The sequence below is a fragment of the Ursus americanus genome, chromosome 9 (assembly GCF_024610735.1).
Source record: "Ursus americanus isolate L20-20 chromosome 9, mUrsAme1.1.p, whole genome shotgun sequence".
Classification (NCBI taxonomy): Eukaryota; Metazoa; Chordata; class Mammalia; order Carnivora; family Ursidae; genus Ursus; species Ursus americanus.
The window spans coordinates 54,578,705-54,600,072 of NC_142135.1; the positions used below are offsets into that span (position 1 = coordinate 54,578,705).

The 21,368-nt window shown below is 37.4% G+C and overlaps 1 protein-coding gene across 4 annotated transcripts in view; it reads right to left on the reverse strand.

The window, feature by feature from the left end:
• ZFHX4 (zinc finger homeobox 4) overlaps positions 1–21,368 on the reverse strand; it is a 179,100-nt gene that overhangs the window by 31,825 nt on the left and 125,907 nt on the right. For all 4 annotated transcript variants that reach the window (XM_087864792.1, XM_087864793.1, XM_087864791.1 and 1 more), the window contains exon 5: positions 1,851–1,919. In XM_087864792.1, the coding sequence (XP_087720918.1) occupies positions 1,851–1,919 (69 nt within the window). The remainder of the gene's footprint in view (positions 1–1,850; positions 1,920–21,368) is intronic.

The following is a 21,368-nucleotide window of genomic DNA, read 5'->3' on the forward strand; positions in this document are numbered from 1 at the left end:
TCTCATTAGTTAGGACTCAGCCAATCTGTCATTTCCTCAGAGAACTTCTCTGACCACTGTTTCTAAAGACGCTCATCACCTGTTACACAGGTGGGATTCTCAGACTCTAGTGGGAATCACATCACCTGGAGGGCTTGTTAACTACAGATTGCCAGGCCCACCCTCAATGTTTCTGAGTCCGTAAATGTAGGATGGGGACCGGGAATGTGCATTCTTACAATTCCCAGGTTGTCCTGATGCTGCCCGTAGGGCAACCACACTTTGAGAAGCTCTAGCACATCACCTCTTCTACTTCCTCCATTGTGTTCATGGCAATCTGACTAGAATGTCTTTATTTGGGGGCGCCTGGGTGGCACAGCGGTTAAGCGTCTGCCTTTGGCTCAGGGCGTGATCCCGGCGTTATGGGATCGAGCCCCACATCAGGCTCCTCCGCTATGAGCCTGCTTCTTCCTCTCCCACTCCCCCTGCTTGTGTTTCCTCTCTCTCTGGCTGTCTCTATCTCTGTCGAATAAATAAATAAAATCTTTAAAAAAAAAAAAAAGAATGTCTTTATTTGTATAGAAATATTGTCTAAAAAAAGAGAGAGGTCATCTGTCTTATTCATGACATAAGCCCAACAGTCCCTGGCACTAATATTTTGAGTAAAATTAAGGATTCCTAGTTTTCCTACTTGGGATAACTACATTTATAGCAGGATGGCATCAGTTAAGATGGAGAAAGAGAAGAAACGGTCTTGCAAAAATGAGAAATTCCATTTGGAATTTGTTATATTGGACTTCCCACTAGAACATCTCCATGAAAATATCCAGAAGGCATGAGAGTATCTCAATATAAAGCTTCTCAGAGACCTTGGTGAAGGTGTAGATCATGGTACCCTTGTTTACAAAATGATAAATAACTGTATTGGCAGGGAGTGTTTTCTTTTTTGTTTGATATTTTTGTCATAGTCTTGATATTTGGCCTATTACCTCAAACTGATCATTAATGAAATCCTCTGATTGGGCTGTAGGTGAGGGAGACGAACTGATTTATGCAATTTTATTTTAAATATGCTCTCCAGTTTTCTAGGGGAAAATAACATAAAAAATGAAAAAGTATTCATGAGAATGCATAGGTGAAGGTGAACTTAACTTTAAAGAATTTTTAAAGACAGAAATTCTGACTTTATACTGGAGGGATGTTTTCCCTTGCAAAACATATTTCATTTCCCCATTATGAGTGCAAAGGACTTTTTATAATCTTTTTTTCCTATATAGCATATTATCATTCCAATTGTAGAAATCTGAAAATTGGGATCATGCCAGGAATAAATGAGGTGTGTTGTGGCAACAAGAGTGAATTTCCTCTTAAATTATCTGAATATAATGCAACTAAGAAAGCATTGCTGCCAGTTTTTTTAACACACACACACACACACACACACACACACACAGCACAGGGACCAGTAAATGCGTTGACATGGGTGTACAAAGTCCAATCAATTCATTAATTACCACAAAATAACCCCACCAACTAGGTTGTTTGATTTGGGGAAAAACAGTATCTGGCTTTTTGAGTTATACTTTGTAACAAACTGACCATTTAGGTGAAACTTCACAGTGTGTAAATGTAGATGTGAGAAATCATTCTGCAGAAGTTGCTTGTTCTTTAAGATGTTACTTTATATATGTATCCAAATATAGTAGATATGTCATTTTATATTTCATTTTGCTTTTAACTCATTTGTATAAGAGATCTGATCAATTCTATTTAGAGAAGTTCCAAAGATACATTTATTACACAAATTACAAGAGTAGCAAATGTAACTCACTTAGGACAAATGCGATTTTGAGAAGGACTAGACCACTTACCTGAGGTTGCTCTCAACTGCTGCTCCGTAAGATCGTCCTCACAGGTCCTGGCTCCCAAAGAGGCCGTTTCTGCAGAAGATATTAGAGTGAAAAATAATGAGCACACCACGTCTGGCTCTGCAGTCACAGCATCACAAGAACCCCAAGTCTGACTTTCAAAGAAATAAGCACCAGGTGGAGCTCAGGTGAGACTCCAGCACACCTCACATCCCAGGGAACAGTGGTTAGCAAAATGAGTAAGCTTAGATAACATTCTCCAATGGCAGCACGCAACAAATAGAGCAATGCAGACACAATATGGAAGCAGAAGACTCACTTGATTTTTACTTCTTGGATATTTGGCCAGGCCTACCTTGTAGGACTATGTGTTATAATGGCAATGGCACATTGCAAAAATTATGAGGATACTTTTACTTCTCTGTCATGATAGCAAGAAAAGAAAAAAAGCAAAAAAAAAAAAACAAAACTTCAATATCTGAGAGCTGAGGTGAGAGACTACAGCAGAAAAAAAACAAAAAAAACAAAACAAAACAAAAAACAAAAAACAAGGACCTGAGGAAATCTGAAGAACATGTCCAAGTTGTCAGTAAATTCACATCTGTATTCTCATCTTTTATTTGAGCTCCGAGCAGAAGCGCCAACAATGTCCTGATTTGCTAAACTCAAGCCCGAGCACAAGCCATTATTTTCATCTATCTCCATTTTTCCTTTGTGTTCCCTGTTATGGGGGAATCTATAAAAAAAATGACTGGACCACAGAAATCACCCTCAATGTCTCATTCTTTCTCCACACCAAGTCATCCCACACTGTTGATTCTACGGCAATGTCTCTTGTCACGTGTGTTTCTCTATTTCTCTGTCACCTTCTCTTTACTGACAACTTCAGTAGCTTCCACAACAATCTTCCTGCCCTGAAGTCCTTGTCTCTTCAGTCTAATCTCTCATAAAATTGCAAGAACTTTTTTCTCCAGAACACAGAATTGCCCGAGCACCACTCATGGCTCCATCAGTTTCTAGGTAAGGGAACTTAGGTACATAATTTAACCTTTCTAAGCCTCAATTCCTTCCTTGGTGATATGCAGATATAACTGTACAAATAATCAACAATTATAAGAGAAAAAATACAAATAAAGATGCAATGTGATCTAGTCTTCAAAGTGAGAAAAGGCTGGATTGTATTGAGAGGTTGAAAAGATCGTCACACAATTCTTACACCGCCAAAGAGATTCATGTTTATCTAATATTTCTGGGCATCAGCATCTCTGGTTGATTCTGAAGGCTTTAATTAAACAAATAATTAACCTGGAAAATAGAAGTGCACTCCAAGGCACTATTATTGCATTTACTGATTGTTTTTCCTGCTATGTACAACACCTTTGGCCTCTGGGGCTGATCTATTTAAAAAGAATGATAATAAACCCTCAGTGTCTTCATCCCAACAACAACAAAAAACATCATGTTTTTTGTTTTTTTTTTAATAACCAGAACTTAAATTAGTCTCGAAAGGAAGAATTCATCCTTATATCTTGCTTATAAATCCAAATAACTTCCAGATCGATCACAGTATTGACATCCATCCAATATGTCATTCAAGAAACCCACCTTCTTCCTCTTGGCAACCTCTTGGATCTTTATGCCTTGACCAGTGTTGTTTCTTTTACTTTGTGAATGTCTTTTTGTTTCTCTCTTGTTAAACTCTTATTCTCCCCTCAAAACCGAAAGCAAGTGCCGCCTCCTCGGTGCTCCCATAACAATTAGCTTATAAATATGTTTCAGAACTTAGGATGTATTATAACTTTTTACATGGTTCGTGCATATTTCCCCAGTAAACTGTGAGTTCCTCAAGAACTCTCATCTTCACAGATTCTCAGCTAAGGACAAAGCGAGGCAGGTCAAAGTCACCAGGACACTTCTATTCAAACACGAATCTACGCCCTATACGCGGAAGCAGATGAATCTCAAGACGAGAATTTTATAAAAATCTTCCCAGAGCCTCACGCCTCAAAATCCAAAGCCCTTTCAATTATACCAAACACAGATACTAATTCTGTTACATATACAGATCTTCCTCCACTTATGATGGGGTTAAGTCCCCACGAATGCATTGTAAGTTGGACATACCTCAAGTCGAAATGCTTTTAATACATGTAACCCACTGAACATCATAGCTTAGCCGAGCCTATCTTAAACGTGCTCAGAACACTTATATTAGCGTGCAGTTGGGCAAAATCATCTAACACAAGGCCTATTTTATAATGAAGTGTTGAATATCTCCTGTAATTCATTGAAAACTGCACTGAAAGTGAAAAACAGGATGGGTGGGTGGGCACAGGACGGTTCCAAGTTTACTGGTTGTTTACCCTTGCAAGTGCCTGCTGATTGGGGGCTGGGGCTCGCTTCCACTGCCCAGCATGATAAAAGAGAATCTTACCACATACAGTTAGCCCCGGAAAAGCTCAGAATTCAAAACTCGAAGTATGGTTTCTACTGAATGTTTACCACTTTTGACTATCGTAAAGTTGAAAAATGTTAAATTGAACCATTGTAAGTAGGAGATTATCTATATAAATGTGTGTGAGTGTGTATTAAACCATTTCTTTCACTCTTCTCTAGAAAGAAAATATAATTTATCAAAGAATCCTTATCATTCCAAACACATGCACACACACATACACATTTCAGTGTATCAGATACTTAAACAGGTATCAGGAGTGTTTAAGTAAATTTGACCAAATGACCACTACTCTTTTAAGATTCATGAAAATAAAAATTTAAAAATGACAATTTACTGAGTGTGTATTTCTTCCAGTACTCTGATGACCTATTCATGTAAAAGAGTTATGTAAGGGGTGCCTGGGTGGCTCAGTTGGTTAAGTGCCTGACTCTTGATTTTGGCCCAGGTCATGATCTCAGGGTCGTGGGATCGAGCCCTGTGACAGGCAGGCTTCCCCCTTAGTGGGAGTCGGCTTCTCTCCTTTCCCTCTCCCTATACCCTCTTCCCCTTGCATGCTCTCTCTCTAAAATAAATAAATAAATGTTGAAAAACAGTCATGTAATCCTCATGGTAAAGTCATGAGGAAAATGTTAATCTTTATTTTATAAGTCAGGAGATTGGAGCTTAAAGAGGTTAAGGTCACTTGCCCCAGGTTCCCAAGTTTGAAACTGACAGAGCTTGGAAGGGAACCCAGTTCAGCCTGATATAAAGGCTGGGAATGTCTGGACGTATCCAGTTGTAATACCACAGTATCAAGGAGGCTATAAAAGGTTTCCTAGTCTTAGTGAAGTCCCGAAACTAAGTGGCAGCCAAGGGGGACGGGGCAGGGGGGCGGGGGGGCGGGGGAGATGCGGAAGAAAGCAACTTTCACTAGTCTTGTAAAAATTCCAACATTTCATAAAACAATACATTCCTTGAATATATGATGCAACTGAATAATAGCTTGGTGCCACACTGAAATCATTTTATTTGAGAGTGATTTAAGGAAATGTGCAAAATGTCAAAACCAGAAACTGTTATTTAATCTCACAAATTAGGATATGTGGTACTTGGAAACTGTTCCATTGGGAGCAACTTGTGCAAATAATTTTGTAAAGGAATGTAGTTCGGAGTGCCACAGAATATTTTTTATGTCCTCAACAATGCTGTTCCCTTTATACAAATGATATAAATATTTTAATAAAGGAGCTTTTAACTTAACAAATGAACTGATTAATCTATACTTTTCTGCCTGTGTAAATGAAATGTTTAAAACCTAGTAATGATACATACCATCTTTCAATATTTCACTTTAATAATTGCTCTGTAATAACAAATTTGGCTGCTGTTAACACGATCTGTCTCTTTGCTGGTGATTTAATTAGATTACTAATTTGTGTTCTCTAGCACCTGACCTTTCCTATTTAATACAATTTAAAAATAATACCACTGACAATTTATCCAGTATTCTACTCTATTCTGTCAATTTGGTGATGATCACACATTTGAAAATGGTACCAAATTACTCTATTTTTATTAACACAATGTGGGAGTAATCGGTCCCATTTTCTGTGGAATAGTGTATCGATCATCACAATCACCATCATCAACAACAACATTTCACAGAGTATTTACTCTGTGCCAGGTACTGACTGATGCCCTTTATGTGCACTGGAACACCGCTAGCAAGTGGTGAGCCACGATTTGAACCCACGCATTTTTATTTCGAGGATAGGTAGCTTAGCCACAATGATATACTAAGCCATATTGTTTAAATCCTAAAAGTAGCTTTCCTTTTGATTCTGCAATTTTGTCTTGTGTTCATGTTTCTCAGTTGGCCTGAATTCTGGTAACTACCTATTCCCCTGGCCTAACCCAAATGGTTACATTTCCAAAGGCAATGTTTAAAAACCTAAATTTTTAGGCTTCCTGTTCCCTTTAACTATGTAACAGAAGGTTCTCAAGGCTCTGTCTCACTTCCCCCTACTTGCCATCCCAACTCATAAACCTATCCACTGCATCACTCCTTTTCACCTTTCCCTTCTCTTATACGAATGATTATTCTGGTAAGTAAACTAATAACTTTTAGGCATTTCATCTTAGTTAAAAAATGATCAAATTTTCATATGTCAAATCTTTTTTTTCGGGATAATATTTTATTCTGCTATTCGGAATAATATTTTAAAATTTTTTAATTATTTTTAAATAAATTTTTAAAATATTAAAAAAAACTACAACCAATACAAATCTAATGATCAGGGAAAGATCTGGAATTTCAATTTTTTGGGAACAGTCTAGATTCATAAGTAGAGAACTCTAAGTTTAAGAATGCTTCTTTCATTTGGGAGTAAGTCTAACCTAATCTGCATTTCATGATCACAACAGTCATGAGCTCTCTGTATTCTTATCAGCAAAATTTGGGAACCATTTGGTATAAGTTTAGTAAATTTTTAAAATACTGGGTGAATGTTCAAGCTGCCAAGGATAGTACTAAGACAGTATCTGCCTACAAAATGTTCACATCTCATCTCCTCCCGGTGATTTGCTAATGCGTTAAATCACAAAGTGTATCACTATTTTAGCAAAATGCATAGCACATTGAATATGTATCACTAAACACACTAAACAGAATAAATATTAAGCCAACTAGTCTAAAGTAATAACGAGAAAGAGAAACATTTTCTGTAGTCCTAGGAAACATTTTGGGTTCCACTTTCCTTCCATCCATTAAAAAAAAAAAGAAAGAAAAAGAAAAGAGTCCAATTCCTGGAAAGACGAAATTCTAAAAAAGCATCCACATTTCAAAAACTCTCCTACCTTCTCCTCCCCATTTCCCTTTTGAAATCCCTCCTACCTTTACTGCAGATAGGTGATTCATTGTTACAGGATATTTCCGAGACTCTAATATAGAAGAGAATATATTTGCAGCACTCTAACTTTAAAATAATAAGTGAATATTTGGTAGGAAACCCATTAGGTGCTAAGCACATAACATGCATTTTCTTACTCAATCCTTGCAGTAAATCTGTACAGAAAAATCACTGTTTTTATAAAAAGATGAGATATTAAAGCTCAGACACTTTAAGTAATTTTTTTCCCCAAAGGCAGAGAGTAGCAAAAGTAGGATCTGGACTTAGTCTGTCTGACACCAAAGCTTCATACTCTCTCCCAAACATCGTTGCCTCCAGGCAGCCCCCAGGACTCCTGGGCCAGGATGCCTTAAACCTGAATTTCCCACCTCCTAAAAAAGCAGTTCAAACTCCTTCGAAGCAAATTCATCACAACAAGATCAATATCTAAAAGAACAAGTCAAATTCAACATTCTTTATTACCTTGGTAGTTTACATTTTATTTTATTTTATTTTTAAAGATTTTATTTATTTATTTGACAGAGAGAGAGAGAGACAGCCAGTGAGAGAGGGAACACAAGCAGGGGGAGTGGGAGAGGAAGAAGCAGGCTCCCAGTGGAGCAGGGAGCCCGATGTGTGGCTTGATGTGGGGCTCGATCCCAGGACTCCGGGATCACGCCCTGAGCCGAAGGCAGATGCTTAAGGACTGAGCCACCCAGGCGCTCCGGTAGTTTACATTTTAATAAAGACCTCTGAACTTGCCTGTGCACAGCAAAAGTGAAGCCTATTTTCAGATGAAGCAGGTTTGCAATTAAAAATGGTTTCAAGTGGTCTCCATCCTTTTCCTACGTGGATACAAAGAGTGCTCTTCTAAAAAGCTGAGCAACTCAGCATGCTACCAAATGGTTTTGAGTAACCAAGCAACATCATCTTTGTTGACCTGCAGTGCTTTCTCTTAAATTATTTCTTCTAGGCAGTAACAGATTGAAGTGCATTGGATGCTCCAGTGTCAATTATCTGAACGGGGCTGGATTTGTAATTTTTTATTTTCTGGAAAAGTAAAGCTCCTTTGCCCTGCCCTGTCTGGTTTTACCCAGAAGTTATTTTTATATAGTAAGGGAGTAGTATCTCCTGGGGCCTCTAGGCCAGGAAAGTGTGATCACTTCTTTCTGCTTCTTGAATCATCTATGACCTCAGTGTAATGGGACCTCAAAAGAATTTAATAAGTTCCTGATATCAATTAGTTTCAATAAATTACTCATACAACTTCTTAATGTGTCTTACTTGAAAGTGCTCTTACTGAAGTATTTTTTCTTAAACTTATTAATTTCTAATGCATTTCTCCACGTTAGACTCTGTTTCATTTCTGACTGCTTTGAATTTAAGAGACCAAAATTCTATTGTTGTGACTTAGGGGAAACATCGTGTTCCCATCTGTCAGTTACCCAGTGATCTGCACCTAAGACCTCACAGGATTCATCACAATCTCCATATTGTCTGAAACGATTCTCCTTCTTTAGCATATTGTGTTGGCTTTGTGAGGTGACTCATCAACATAGGAAACACCTCTGGTCTACACACGGAACCCTACTCTACCCACTGATAGCCTCTGCTTCTGCCGGGCACTGGCTATTCATTTCAGCCCGTGCCTTTGTAGCACACAGCACGTTCTTCACCTATGAAAGCCTCTCTTTCTACTCCACAGCTACCAACTTTTCTGAATAGCCACATGCTAGGTCAAAAGCCTTTTTAAATTATTTTTTTAAATGAAAAGAAAATAAATGTTTATCCAGCAGTGCATTTTTATCACTATTTCCTTCACCACTTTCAAAGTCTCCTTACAAGGGTATCATTTACTCTCAGGGAAGTTGCATTTCTTTGATTCATCATATTATTTGGTTCTTGGAAGCTTCTATATCCTCTCTTATGCTTTCACCTCAAAGACGTTAGCAATGATAGGTGCCTCCCTCTAAGACGGCATTGTTTTTAAATTACTACAACAATTACAGAATTTAATCAGTTTCACAACTTTGAAACAAAACTCTGATTTATTTCAGTCACATTCAGTGAGTCTTTGGGCATACTTCTTTGGAGTCGTGATCCATGAAACCAGCATCCACTCTTTTTTTTTTTTTTTTAAATTTAAATTCAATTAGCCAACATGTAGCACATCATTAGTTTCAGAGAACCATCATTCACTCTTGTTGGGAAGAACCAGAATGAGGCACTCCGTGTTGAAATAATGGTAATTTTTTTAACTGAAATTCATTCTCTTTGCTTGAAATTTTGAGCAAACAAAGATAAAAGGTGAGCCAGCAGTGACATAAAAATTGCCCTCTTCTTCTGTAGCTATCTGGCCCTTAGAAGCCTGTGTTCTTCAAAACACTGTTTCATTAAGAGAATACAGACAACTGCTATGCGTATATTTGCGTTAAGGAAAAAGAAAAAACATGGACTTAGAGACAGATACTCTTGGACTTGACTCCCAGCTCCAACACTTTCTAGCTATTTGGCAGAGCAAGTTACTTAGCCCCCTGAAATTAAGGATCCTATATGTAAATGAGGTGTGATAAGGAATAAAGAATATAAAGCGTCTAGTACTGAACAGGTAGTAGCTGCACTCTTGCACGATTCTTCTCTGGCTTTGGTCCATCCTGCTGACTACAAGTTATTCAAAGGAAAGACAACATCAATTTGATATTATGACTTTTTAGGTTATATTTATAGGTGCCGTACTCTCTATCAGCTAAGTTAGTATTTTAGACCTTTAAAATATCACTATTATATGTGTAGATATTTTGGAAAGAGCAAATGTTAACAAGACTAAACGTTATTTTCCTAAGGCATGTAGTTTGAAAGTTTTTTTTAATCCCAAAGCAAATTTTACATTCTGTTATAAAAGTGGTATGTGTACCAAGCTATAAAGACTTCGATTCACACTGGTTTGGCCATTTAGAAAAGTTAAAGTAAAGAGGATGAACTCTTTAGACTGGTAGTGATATCCAAGTCAGCCCTAGGCTTCCTCTTGGAAGAGAGGGACCCTGCCTTTCCAATTCCAAACCCCACCCCCACCACTGGCCTTTCATCAAGAGAAAAATTTAAGGAGAAGTCATAAACAGCCTCAGAATATACAGATTTGTAAATGTGGCAGTCTCCAAAACCCTACACATCTCCATTCATACACAAACACAGAGTTTGCTTAATTTTCTAGATTATTCCTTACAATATAGTCACCTCAATCATACGTCTGACCAAGCACAACATCAAAGCACATGACACTTGCTTTCTCTTCAAAGGAATTCATAACGAACCAGAAACAAATGTTCTAGAGCTTTCACAAAGGCAACGTTAAATGGGAAATGTATGGAATGGGAATGAAAACTTGAGCTTCCATCTCTGTAAATTTAAACAGACCTATTAACATACTGGAGCCAGTCTTTGCATCTGTAAAGGGGGGATAAAATCTCTTCTGCTTGCCACGGCAAGTCATTTTAAGGATGAAATGCACGTTGTTGTTATCAACACCTCCAGGAAATACAATCTTTGTATCATACTCTTTAAATATTTAAGGTCTTAAATATGCTGACATGGAATGTACCATTACTACTTATAATAAATTCCTCTATACAGTTATATATATGGGGGAAGTTACTGCTTCTCACATGCAGGCTTATTTATTTTGTGAATTATATATGGCTATAAAAGAAAATCCTCAGATGACTAGATCAATTCTTTTTTATCAACACTATAATTGTTGAAATAAATTTACCATTAACCTAAGACGCAGAAAAGTTTCCTAAATTATATGTAAATAATCCTTGGATTTTCACTATTTGGAGTCTTCTACATTTCACCACATTAGGAATGGTCGAATTTATATGGTCATATACCCCAAATTACACTTACGAGAATTGACCTAGGCAATGATGGATACAAACATAAGTAAAATAAATCTGGAGAGGGAAAGTTAGTGAAAGTATGCATAGCCCCAGAAAAGGAAGATTAGAAAGGCTAGGTTGGAGCCAAGAGTGAAAAATGTACTATTGGAACGTGCTATGAATTTTCAAGACAATACTTATGCATACCCATGAAATGTTTATTTAATAAATCATTCATTAATGAGCAAACAGATTGATGAGATTTGGCACATTGCTTTCTTTGGACTGTATTAGCAGTAGAAAAAAATGGTTCCTGAGACATGGCCAATTTTTTTTTTTCTCCTTTGCCTGAATGCAAAGTATTGGCAAAGGGTCCCTTGATCTCGGCAAGTTTTAAGCAGGGGGTGCCATGATCATATTTGCATCTTTGGGATACTGTGTGGAAGATGGAATGGAAGAGGAAAAGTTTCGTTATTAAAAAAAAAAAGGGTACTGGAACATGCACTGCACCTCAATCCATTACTGTCTAGAAAAATCATGGATAAAAGAAGAACAGTGATTGCATTGGAGAGAAAAAGAAAGTTCAAAAGTCCAAGATTGGGATGACAGAAAAGATGATGAGTTCAATTCTGGACATGAATCAGAGCAGAGTTATTTGGAAAACATTTCAGTTTATGAAACTAGATCTTAAAAGAGAAGACTGGGTTCCAAATACTTGGAAGCTAATACCTGTGAGTAAATCTCAGGAAGAACGCATAAAGTATGGAAGATAATTTCTAAGGAGAGAACTCTAAGAAAGGAAAATTAAGAAGTGGCACTGAAGATCACTGAAACATGATAAAAGATAATGACAGAGAAAAAGAGGTAAACACAGGACCTTGGAGTGACTGGTAAAATAGTGGCCGAAGGACAAGAACTTTTCCAGAAGTATGAGGCACAAGCATACAATCACACAGAAAGGTCAAGTAAAATAAGATGTTGGTGACGTTGCAAGATATAGGTGGTGACTCAGACCAAAGATGGAGTCGCGGAACGGATACGTATTTCAAACGAGGAGCAGATAGGACTTGCCAATGGGTCTGATGAGGCAAGTGAGAGAACGATGTTTTTTTGCCCAAGAAATCAGAAGAATGGAGATGTTATTTACTGAGATGAGGGAAAATGCAGATGGAACAAGTCAGGAGGGAGAAAGTTTGGAATCTGTAGTTTAGAACATGTTTGGTTTGAGATGCTCTGTTTATACATCCAAGTAAAGGGGTCAAGTAGGCAGATATGGGTGGAGGAAGGGAGAGGAGGAGGGAGGGAGAGGTCAACATATAGATGGTAGAGTAAGTCCTTGAGATGAGACTGAATAAGATCACCTAGAGAATGAGGGTCCCTGATTGAACCTGGCCTACATGCCTACACAGGGGCATATCAAAGCAGGGGACCCCATGAGCAATCTTTTCCAGAAGGGAGAAATATTTTATCATTGATATTGTTTGGAATTGTCTGTGCATGGCAAAAATAATAATCAAACAGGTAACTTTCCTTCAGTTTTATTGTTTTTAAATTCCCTATAGGGACTGCTCTCTCTTTATTGCCTGCACTCCGTGGAGGCACTCCCACTGTTCCCTTCTGAAATAAGGAGGGGGCAGTGAAGAAGACCAAGCAAGAAGAGTCAACGAGGTAGGAGAAGATCAAGAGAGAATGGAGTGTGGAAAGCCTAGTGAAAGAGACATTTCAAGAAGGGAAAGGTCATCTTGTTAAAAGCTGCTGGTTGGTCTAGTCTGAGGAGGACTAGGAACTCACCAGTAGATTTGCCAAAGAACGGGTCCTCAGAGGCCTTGATCTTTTGTGGAGTGGTAAGGACAAGGCCCCCCTGAATGGGGTGTAAGAAAGAATGAAGATGAAGAACATGGAGATGTCATGTGCAGACAATTCTCTGAGGAGTTCTTCTGTAAAAAGGATCAGAGAAATGGGCAATACACAGAGGCAGGCAGTGTGCAGGAAGGCTTTTCACCAGCAGGATGATGGAGAGAATGCTGGCGTGATGATGTGAATGAGCCGGTGGCAGGGAAAACAGTAAGAGGCCAAAGACAGTGAGGCAGGAGGTGTCCTAGGATGGACTTGGATGTGGGTTTCCGAAGAGCAGTGGGAACGGGGATGGAAATCAAGGAGTTAAGCTAGGATTTACCAACCTCTCAGAAGGTGGAAACGAAGAGCATCATGAAGAGAATAGGGGAGGAGCGCTGGGGAGTGGGAAGGACCGCAAAGGTCAAGAGACACCAAAATAACTATACACAGTGTAAAACAGAGCCTCGGAAAGAGAGTCAGAGAGCAGAACCCACGTTGTTCTAGCAAACTCTATTGCCTTCTTTGTGACACACAGTGACAGAGACCATTTTTGTTGAGGGAAGATTTGACTAGCAATCCCGTCTAGCTTTGAGCTAAGAACTATTTTTCCCTTGTAGATATTATGGGCACCATAGAAGCAATAAAATTGTGTCAACAAAAATGAAAAGCCTTACAGAACTTAAACGGTTTCCTATTAAACTCTTCAATTAAGTTTTCTGGCAATACAATCACATTGTATTTTTCATAATCTTTCTAAGTTTGATAAAAAAACTTATGTGCAATGCACACAGCACCTGCATTTTGGGATTTTGGTACAAGGTGATGAAAGGTCTCAAAAATGTGTGGGGATTTGGTCCATTAAATTTGTGTCCTGACGAACTAGATGAAGTAACTCACGATCGTCAGCAATGTAAAAGATAACAGATAAGATGAAATTTCACACTGCCATAAACATCTGATGATTAAAACAAACAAATTAAAAAAAATTTAAACCTATCACTATTCTAAAATACACGATAATAACAAATAGAGAAAACTGTACTTTCAAATGAGTGGGGATAATTCACGAATGATTATCAGAATTCAAATTCAAAGACATATAAAATTTTAAAAGCCAGAAACATGGTCATCTTAAGAAAATAAAAAGTAGGTTGGGGAGGAGGGAGAGGAAGCTGGTGGTAAAGAAAATGAAAATAAATAATTTATGTCTCTTTTTATCTCATTTCTATATACTCTACATAAAAACATCTCTACTGTGGTCAGTAATTTGATCCAAATGCAGAATTCTCTTTTGAGGACTTTTAACATTGATATTATTAAGGATGTAGCAAGAATAGAAATATATGTTCGATCCAATACAATAAGTAATATGAGAATAAATTACATCTTTTGTATGGCTCATACTCTGTTCCTGTCCCATATAATATATATATAATACATATTATATATTACATATTATATATACATATTAAATATACATACATATGTTATATATATACACACACATATATATAATATATAATCCTTGCTTGCAAGGATTGGAAACACACAAAGCTGTGTCTGCTTTCTTCAGCCACACTACGAATTGTTGAGAAGCACACACACACACACACACACACACACACACACACAATCAGAATAAAAGAAGGCAAGTCCAAACGGAATCACTGTTCATTTGTTCCAATTCTGCATCCCATCTCCTCTGTCATATCTCTGAAAGGGTGGCAGGGTATTTAGGGATTGGTATGAGGGCACATTGCTTTCCTTTCTCCTGCCAAATGCAGAGAGGCCATTCTGGCTTGCTATGTCTTGTGTTTATTCATGTATTCAACAAGCTTTTACTGAATACTTACTATGTGAAAGGCAACTCTTGGTCACATTACTGGAGGTACAGAACAGTATTTCAGTTTAATCAATCCTTTTCATTCAGAAAGATACAAAAATATCCTGGGCTTACATTGTTCCACATGCCATAAAATATTTCCTCTATACTTCTTCAGCATAAATGATATTAACAGACTAACTTAAATATAAGCTCTAAATGTTATAAATAAAACAGAGCCCCTAACATTATTTTATTAAAACTACAAAGGCCTCTTAAAAATCATGATGAAAAATGACTACCTTTTTCCTAGTTCAAAAAAACCTACAAAACTTTATGAACACATTATTTTTTCTCCCCCCACCACTAGTTTTTTTAAAGGATTATGTTTGGAAGGGGAAAAAAAGGTGTGCCCCTGCTTCTCACTTTTCCCCTGCCCACTTAGCCTGAGAAATTTCCAATGGTTGCCAAGCCAGGGAACCTTGACTCCTTCATTGCTTATATTTAGTTGGTAAGTTTGCTCTGTGGATTTATTGTTAACGCTCTTTTCTGCTTTCTGAGAGTTACCTCCGTGATAGTCCCTGAATAAGTCTACCAGTCCACTATGGCAGTGGTCCTAGAATGAGCTTTCTGTGCACAGGTCCTCCCAACACTATCCCTCTTACATATGGCTGCCAGATCATACTTCTTACAACATCTCTTCAGTAGTGTAATTCTCACACTCAACGTTTCGGTACCTTCTTACTTTCTGCCTCTTCAAATCTGAACTCCTTTGTTCAGCTTTCAAAGGCCTCCATAGTCTCAACTACTTAGTTAATTTTTGTCACTTTCTCTTAAATGGACATTATTAGGCTCTCAGTTTAGTTTCCTTCTTCTCAATACAACCATATCAATTTCCTTTCACCCCTAAGTCTGAATCATATTATTTCCCCTCTCAAACCTAAGGACCATGCCTAAATAAATGAGTAGATGCAGAGACAAACAAATAAAACTCTACTTCTTAAAATTTCCAATCCTACTCATTCTTCATGTCCTAATACCTCCATTAACTCCACAGATCCAAGGCTCCTCTAACAGGATTTGATGAAGTTCCTTAAAATGTCATAATTTACCTGACTTGCTGTGTCCCAGTACATTGATTCTGTCTCCTAGGCAGCTTCTAAACTCCTTGCGGACAGATTTTTCTGCCTCCCACTAGCCCAGGCCAAATGCTACCCCCAGAGCTGTTGCCCAGCGGATTCCTCTCAAGCGGCTTCTATAATCAATAATGGCAGCCAAGGAGAAGAATCCCCCAAGTAACAAAGCAGAGTCTTTTCCTCCACTTTATTCTGATTCTGATTGCAATTAATTCATCAAGTATTTGCCACATCTGCTATTAAATACAAGGATTTGGTATTCTCTCTCCAAGGTAAAAGAGTATAAAATCCTATTGAAATAGGCTAAAGAGGCAGAAAACTCCTTTGAGGTGTCTGCCCCCTTTGTGAGCAATCTATCTCCCTTTCTTCCTCACACACAACTGTTACACATTGTAGAAGCGAGTTCACCTCCGTTGTTTTCCTTCTGCTAGTCCCTTTTTGTGACTGCCTCGTGAATATATAATTCCTGTGCATTGAATTCTTTTAAGTCCAAGCACATTCTTGCTTGAAACAAAAGCTCTAGAAGATGAAATAAGAGTATACAATTATTGCAAAATGGCAATAAAATCACCTCCCCACACTTCCCTTGAGATCTGTGGTCAAGGAGATCTGGCTGAGGGCTGAGACAGACGTCAACTTGACTTTTAATTTTATGAACTATGATCATTTGGACAAGAAAATATCTTCAAAGGGTCAATATCATTTCTATAAATGGGAAGAAGGCAGTGTGAAAAGACTGCTTTGAACAAGGCTTACAGAAAAAGAAAACCTATGAGCAAATATCAATAGTACTTTCTCGATTTCTCTCTTTCTCCCTTAAAAGGGCTTCTTTAAAAGTGAGGAAATTGCAGTTAAAAATTACTTTATAGCCCTTAAAATGAAAACATTTGCCTATTAAGCTCTAACGACCTACAATATTCTATCTGTAAAGCATCACTTGGCCCCCTGCTGTTTCATTTAACTTTAGCTGAACCTTTTTTTATTGCTTCCTAATCTACCCTAATTTGCCTAAGCCCCTTATTTGCCATTTCTCAAACTGTTTGTTTACATCTCACTGGAAATGTGTAACAATAACAAAGTGCCTTAAGGACTGGAAATAATGATAGATTTAGACACATAATTTTACTTCACAGCATAAAAGACATTCAAATTAGCACACATTCCCGGAGAGACCACTGGGTGACAAGGGCTATACTTGGCTGGGAGACACTACGCTGAAAACAACCTCCCATGCCTTCAAGGAGCTTAAGTCTGGAGGAGACAAAATAGAAACCACCACCACTACTCAGGAAGTGATATGCCCGTAGTAGGAGCCAAGTATTCTTGACACAAAGGAACACAAAACAATTAATTTCATGGGAGAAAGAAGCATCAATGCAATTGGCTTTTTATTCTGCATCAAGTCATTTACAGTTTTTTTTTTTTCTGTTTTGGAGAAACATTTTATAGACAAATGGTAAGACAAGGACAATGATCAGTTTTTAAAACCTTCCATGATTCAACCTATGTAAACAGCAGAAAATGACAAAGATATCTAGAGTGATGCTGCATTGGGAATCAGAAACTTAGGTTGTATTATGAATTAGTGGTGAACCCTGCACAGGTCATGAAACTGGTGAGTGCCTGTTTCTCCAGCTGTAAAATGAGGGGCTGGACCCATGAGCTGTCAGGATCCTTTTGGCTTTCCCATTACCTGAACATCTGCAATGACTTTTTTTTTTTTTTTTTTGTCAACTCACAAGTATTGGCTACAAAGCCTGAGCTCAAGACCTCATAAGATTGAACAATAATTTATGTTGACCTCAAATCTGTTATGTGTCCGTTTGTATTTACAACCCTCTCTTCACATTCCTTTCACATCATTAGCCTATTGGTCCATTATATTTGCGGAACCCTTAATACTTTTCAAAGTATATTCACATTCATTATCTGAATTGCTCTAACTCCACATGCTAACCGTACTCCAAAGAATCTTCCCTGGCTCTGTGGCTAAGACATGCTTCTTACAACTTTCTTATTCACTCTTATTTTATGTTACTCTACTTTATGCTTAACTCCATGCTTTCCCTCTTTCCTTTCTTCTGAGAGGAGCCAAATACATCATTTTCTAGCCCTTCTCTACTTACCCATTTTTCGAAATCACTGAAGTGGCTTTGTTTTGACTGAGTGCTTCCAGCCTCAAGGAGCAAAAGCACAAAGGTGACTCTGTCTACTACTTCTGTCAGTTTGATTTAGGGAAACTCCAGTTTCCTAAGATGGTTTCTTCAAAAATACGATGTCCCTGGAAGGTCTTAAGTTGGCAGCTTGTACTGGGGAAAAGGAAGTCTGTCTATGCAGCCAGGATGCCCAAGAGGCACCCATCCTACAGAGCGAATGCATGGTCTGGTTAGCGGAGTGGAGTTTTAGGGAGGGCAAGAAACATGGCAGTGCCAGAGAAAGCGGCGCCATCTTTAGAAATGTAACAAATGTAATTTTTAAGTATAATTTTAAGTATATTTTCAACTCAAACTATGTGTCCCTAGTTTTCTTTCAAGGGTCTCAGAGAACAGTATTCTTGTTGAGGAATATTAATCTTCTAGTAGAAGCTACGGACCTCCTCCCTATAAAAATGCACATCAGGGTAATTTTGCAGGAAATTACAAGGGGGCATGGAATCCCTAGGCCCATGGATCCCAGATTATTAAGCTGTGCACAAATCACCTAGATAAGGTCTTTCGTGGGTGTTACATAACTCTGAGAAAGGTCATCTACATTCTCTTTTATCTCATTAATGCAAAGCTTTTTCATTTGCCAGAAAAACAAGGATTAAGTCATCTAATTGGAACAGTCACAACTTTTTGGTTTCTTTGTTTGTTTGTTTGTTTCTAGTAATTATTCAAGGCAATATTGTAGAAGAATAATAGGAGTAAAGAACAACTGTAAGTTCTCAACCAAAATTTTCTGAAAGAATAGAAACACAAGTAGAAATGGAACCCCAAATGAGCTGAATTCGGTCTGTAGCCGACTCAACATTCAGTGGGCACTGACTTAAGCCACCTCTTTCCCAATGATTGCCTCACTTTATGTGAGTAGAACCAAAAAAAGAAAGAGAGAGAAAGAAAAACCAACAGTTAATGCCAAACCACATGGACATGTTTACATAAAAACAAATTAGCTGATCATTAGGTAAAAAAAACAAAACAGAACTCCTCTTCAAAAGAAAAATTGATTGCATTTTTCTAAATAGAAAATCTACAAGGACTTAACTGAATTTTTAAACTGAAATAATCAGATGTTTTGGAATCACGTGCTTACATATTGGCAAGAAATGTTACTCCAGTAGCCGAGAAGTGCTAATGGGCCTCTCAAAACACTTAACTAAATCCTTATGTAGAATAGATTTTGTTATATATAGCATGAATAACAGTAACTACCAAACGTCATCAAGAGCACGTAGATTACCAGGAGAACATCCAATGTTTCTGTATTATGGCTAATCTTGAGACTTTGAGTTTTAGACAAATAACATTGTCAAGAAGGCAATAAAATAACAGTATGTAAAGCAGCTTCATAAAATTTAATATGTATTCTACAAAAAGTGGGGAAATTTTTGATTTGAAAAACAAACTTATAAAAAAGGAAATATTAAAAAATTCAACTTGGTTTTTAAATAAAGCTGATTTCCAGACATCCTTTTTAATTCTCCAGTTCATCCACAAATTTTATCACTGAATACCTAAGAGAAGTATGAAAACACTGAAAGATGTTGATATTTTTGGCATACCAACTTTTGTAATGTTCCTTTTTTTTTTTCTCTCATATACTTGTAAATATTCTCAATCAAAACAAAAATTTCATCATAAGACTTTACTAAAGGAAAAAAAAGTGGTTTAGAAAAGTTTGGTAAAATCAAGAAAGACAATAGATTACAAACTTAAAGTATTCATTTCAAATCATCTTACGTTGGCCCAGAAGCAAACCAGCATTCTTCCCCTCTCCTTCCCCCCACGAATCTGGAAATCAAGATTTTTCTTAAAAACACAAAACTGTATTAAAAAAAATCCATCAGGAGACTTATTTTTAGAAACTTTTCTCTTATCTGTACATTATACCAATGCCGTTATAAATCCTGAGATAGGCCATGGGGCAGTTTAAAAATGGAAACTTTTAAACATTGTTTAGTACATAAGCCCCCCTCGCAGCCACCATCTTGGCCTTAAATGTTCATACCAATATTGGCCATTTGCAAATAAGTCAATAAAGCCTAGTTGGTTCTTGGGGAAATTAATCAGATTAAATTCCATCAAATAATAATAATAAAAAAAGCACAACACACTTTGCCTGCAGTTGTAAATTATACAACATGTTAGACAGAAAAACACATTAGTTCAGAGAACGCACACCACTAATTTCGTTCACTTCCCTACAGTCCATATGGAGCCTAAACCTGCAACGCTTTCCTTTCTTTAACTCATTCAAGTTAAAAGAGGGAGATAATGCTTAAACTAGTGTAGATCTTTGAAGGCACACATGAAATAAGTATTTTTGGCTATTTTACCTAATAAGGGTAAGAAGCTAAAATACCAACATTCCTTTCTTCCAAAGTCTACTATGTTTCTTCAATTTGACTTAACATCACCTAAATGTTAGTTACCGAATGAAGAATTAAACACGTAAGTATATCAAATACTCTTAGACTGAAATCCAACAAAGAAAACTAACGCCTGTTCCCTATTAGGCAATGTGAACCGAACTCAGGGTTCCCATGAAGGTTCATAGTGCACAAGTAAGTAATTACAAGCTGAAAAGTTTCATGAGTTGCACCCAGGTATCCCAAGCTGAAATCCCAGTCCTGTGTCATTCCCTGAACATCTGCAACACAATCTAACATTCTTAATAAACGAGATAAGTGAACACATTCAGTTAATTTAGATTTTAAAGCATATTTACTAACTCAGCAAATAAATTAAAAAGTTTTATACCAAAAAGCAACATGCAAACAAGCAACAGAACTTATTTTTTATTTTAGAAGTTGATGCCTTTGACATTGTTTACTTAATGCAATTTTAAACATGATTCTGTTAATATCTGCCTCAATTAAATATAAGCTCAGGCTAAAAATAATCAACCCATAAAATTAAGCCTTCCCGTTACTTTAAAGTAATCGAGAGATGCGTGTTCTCAACATTAACTGTTTTTTCCCCTTTGTTCTTATATTCTACAGAGGTTCCAAAATACAATATACAATGATGCATATCTATAACACATATGCATAAGCTAATGCAGAAAAGCATCTGATTCTATGTTTATCCAGGGTAATCTGTTATGGTTTCTTTCCTGCCAAACCACTTCTGGTGTTTCCAGCGGGGCAATGACAGCATACACCTTCTTGTTATTATTTATGTACCAAAGGCCAAACCAAATGTCTGGGTGGGTCTCCAAAGACATAAAATCGGTAGGGTTTTTTTCCATCCACAGGACCCAATTACATTTAAATAAACCAACTCCTAGTGAAAGATTGGCTCCAACAGAAAATACCACGCAA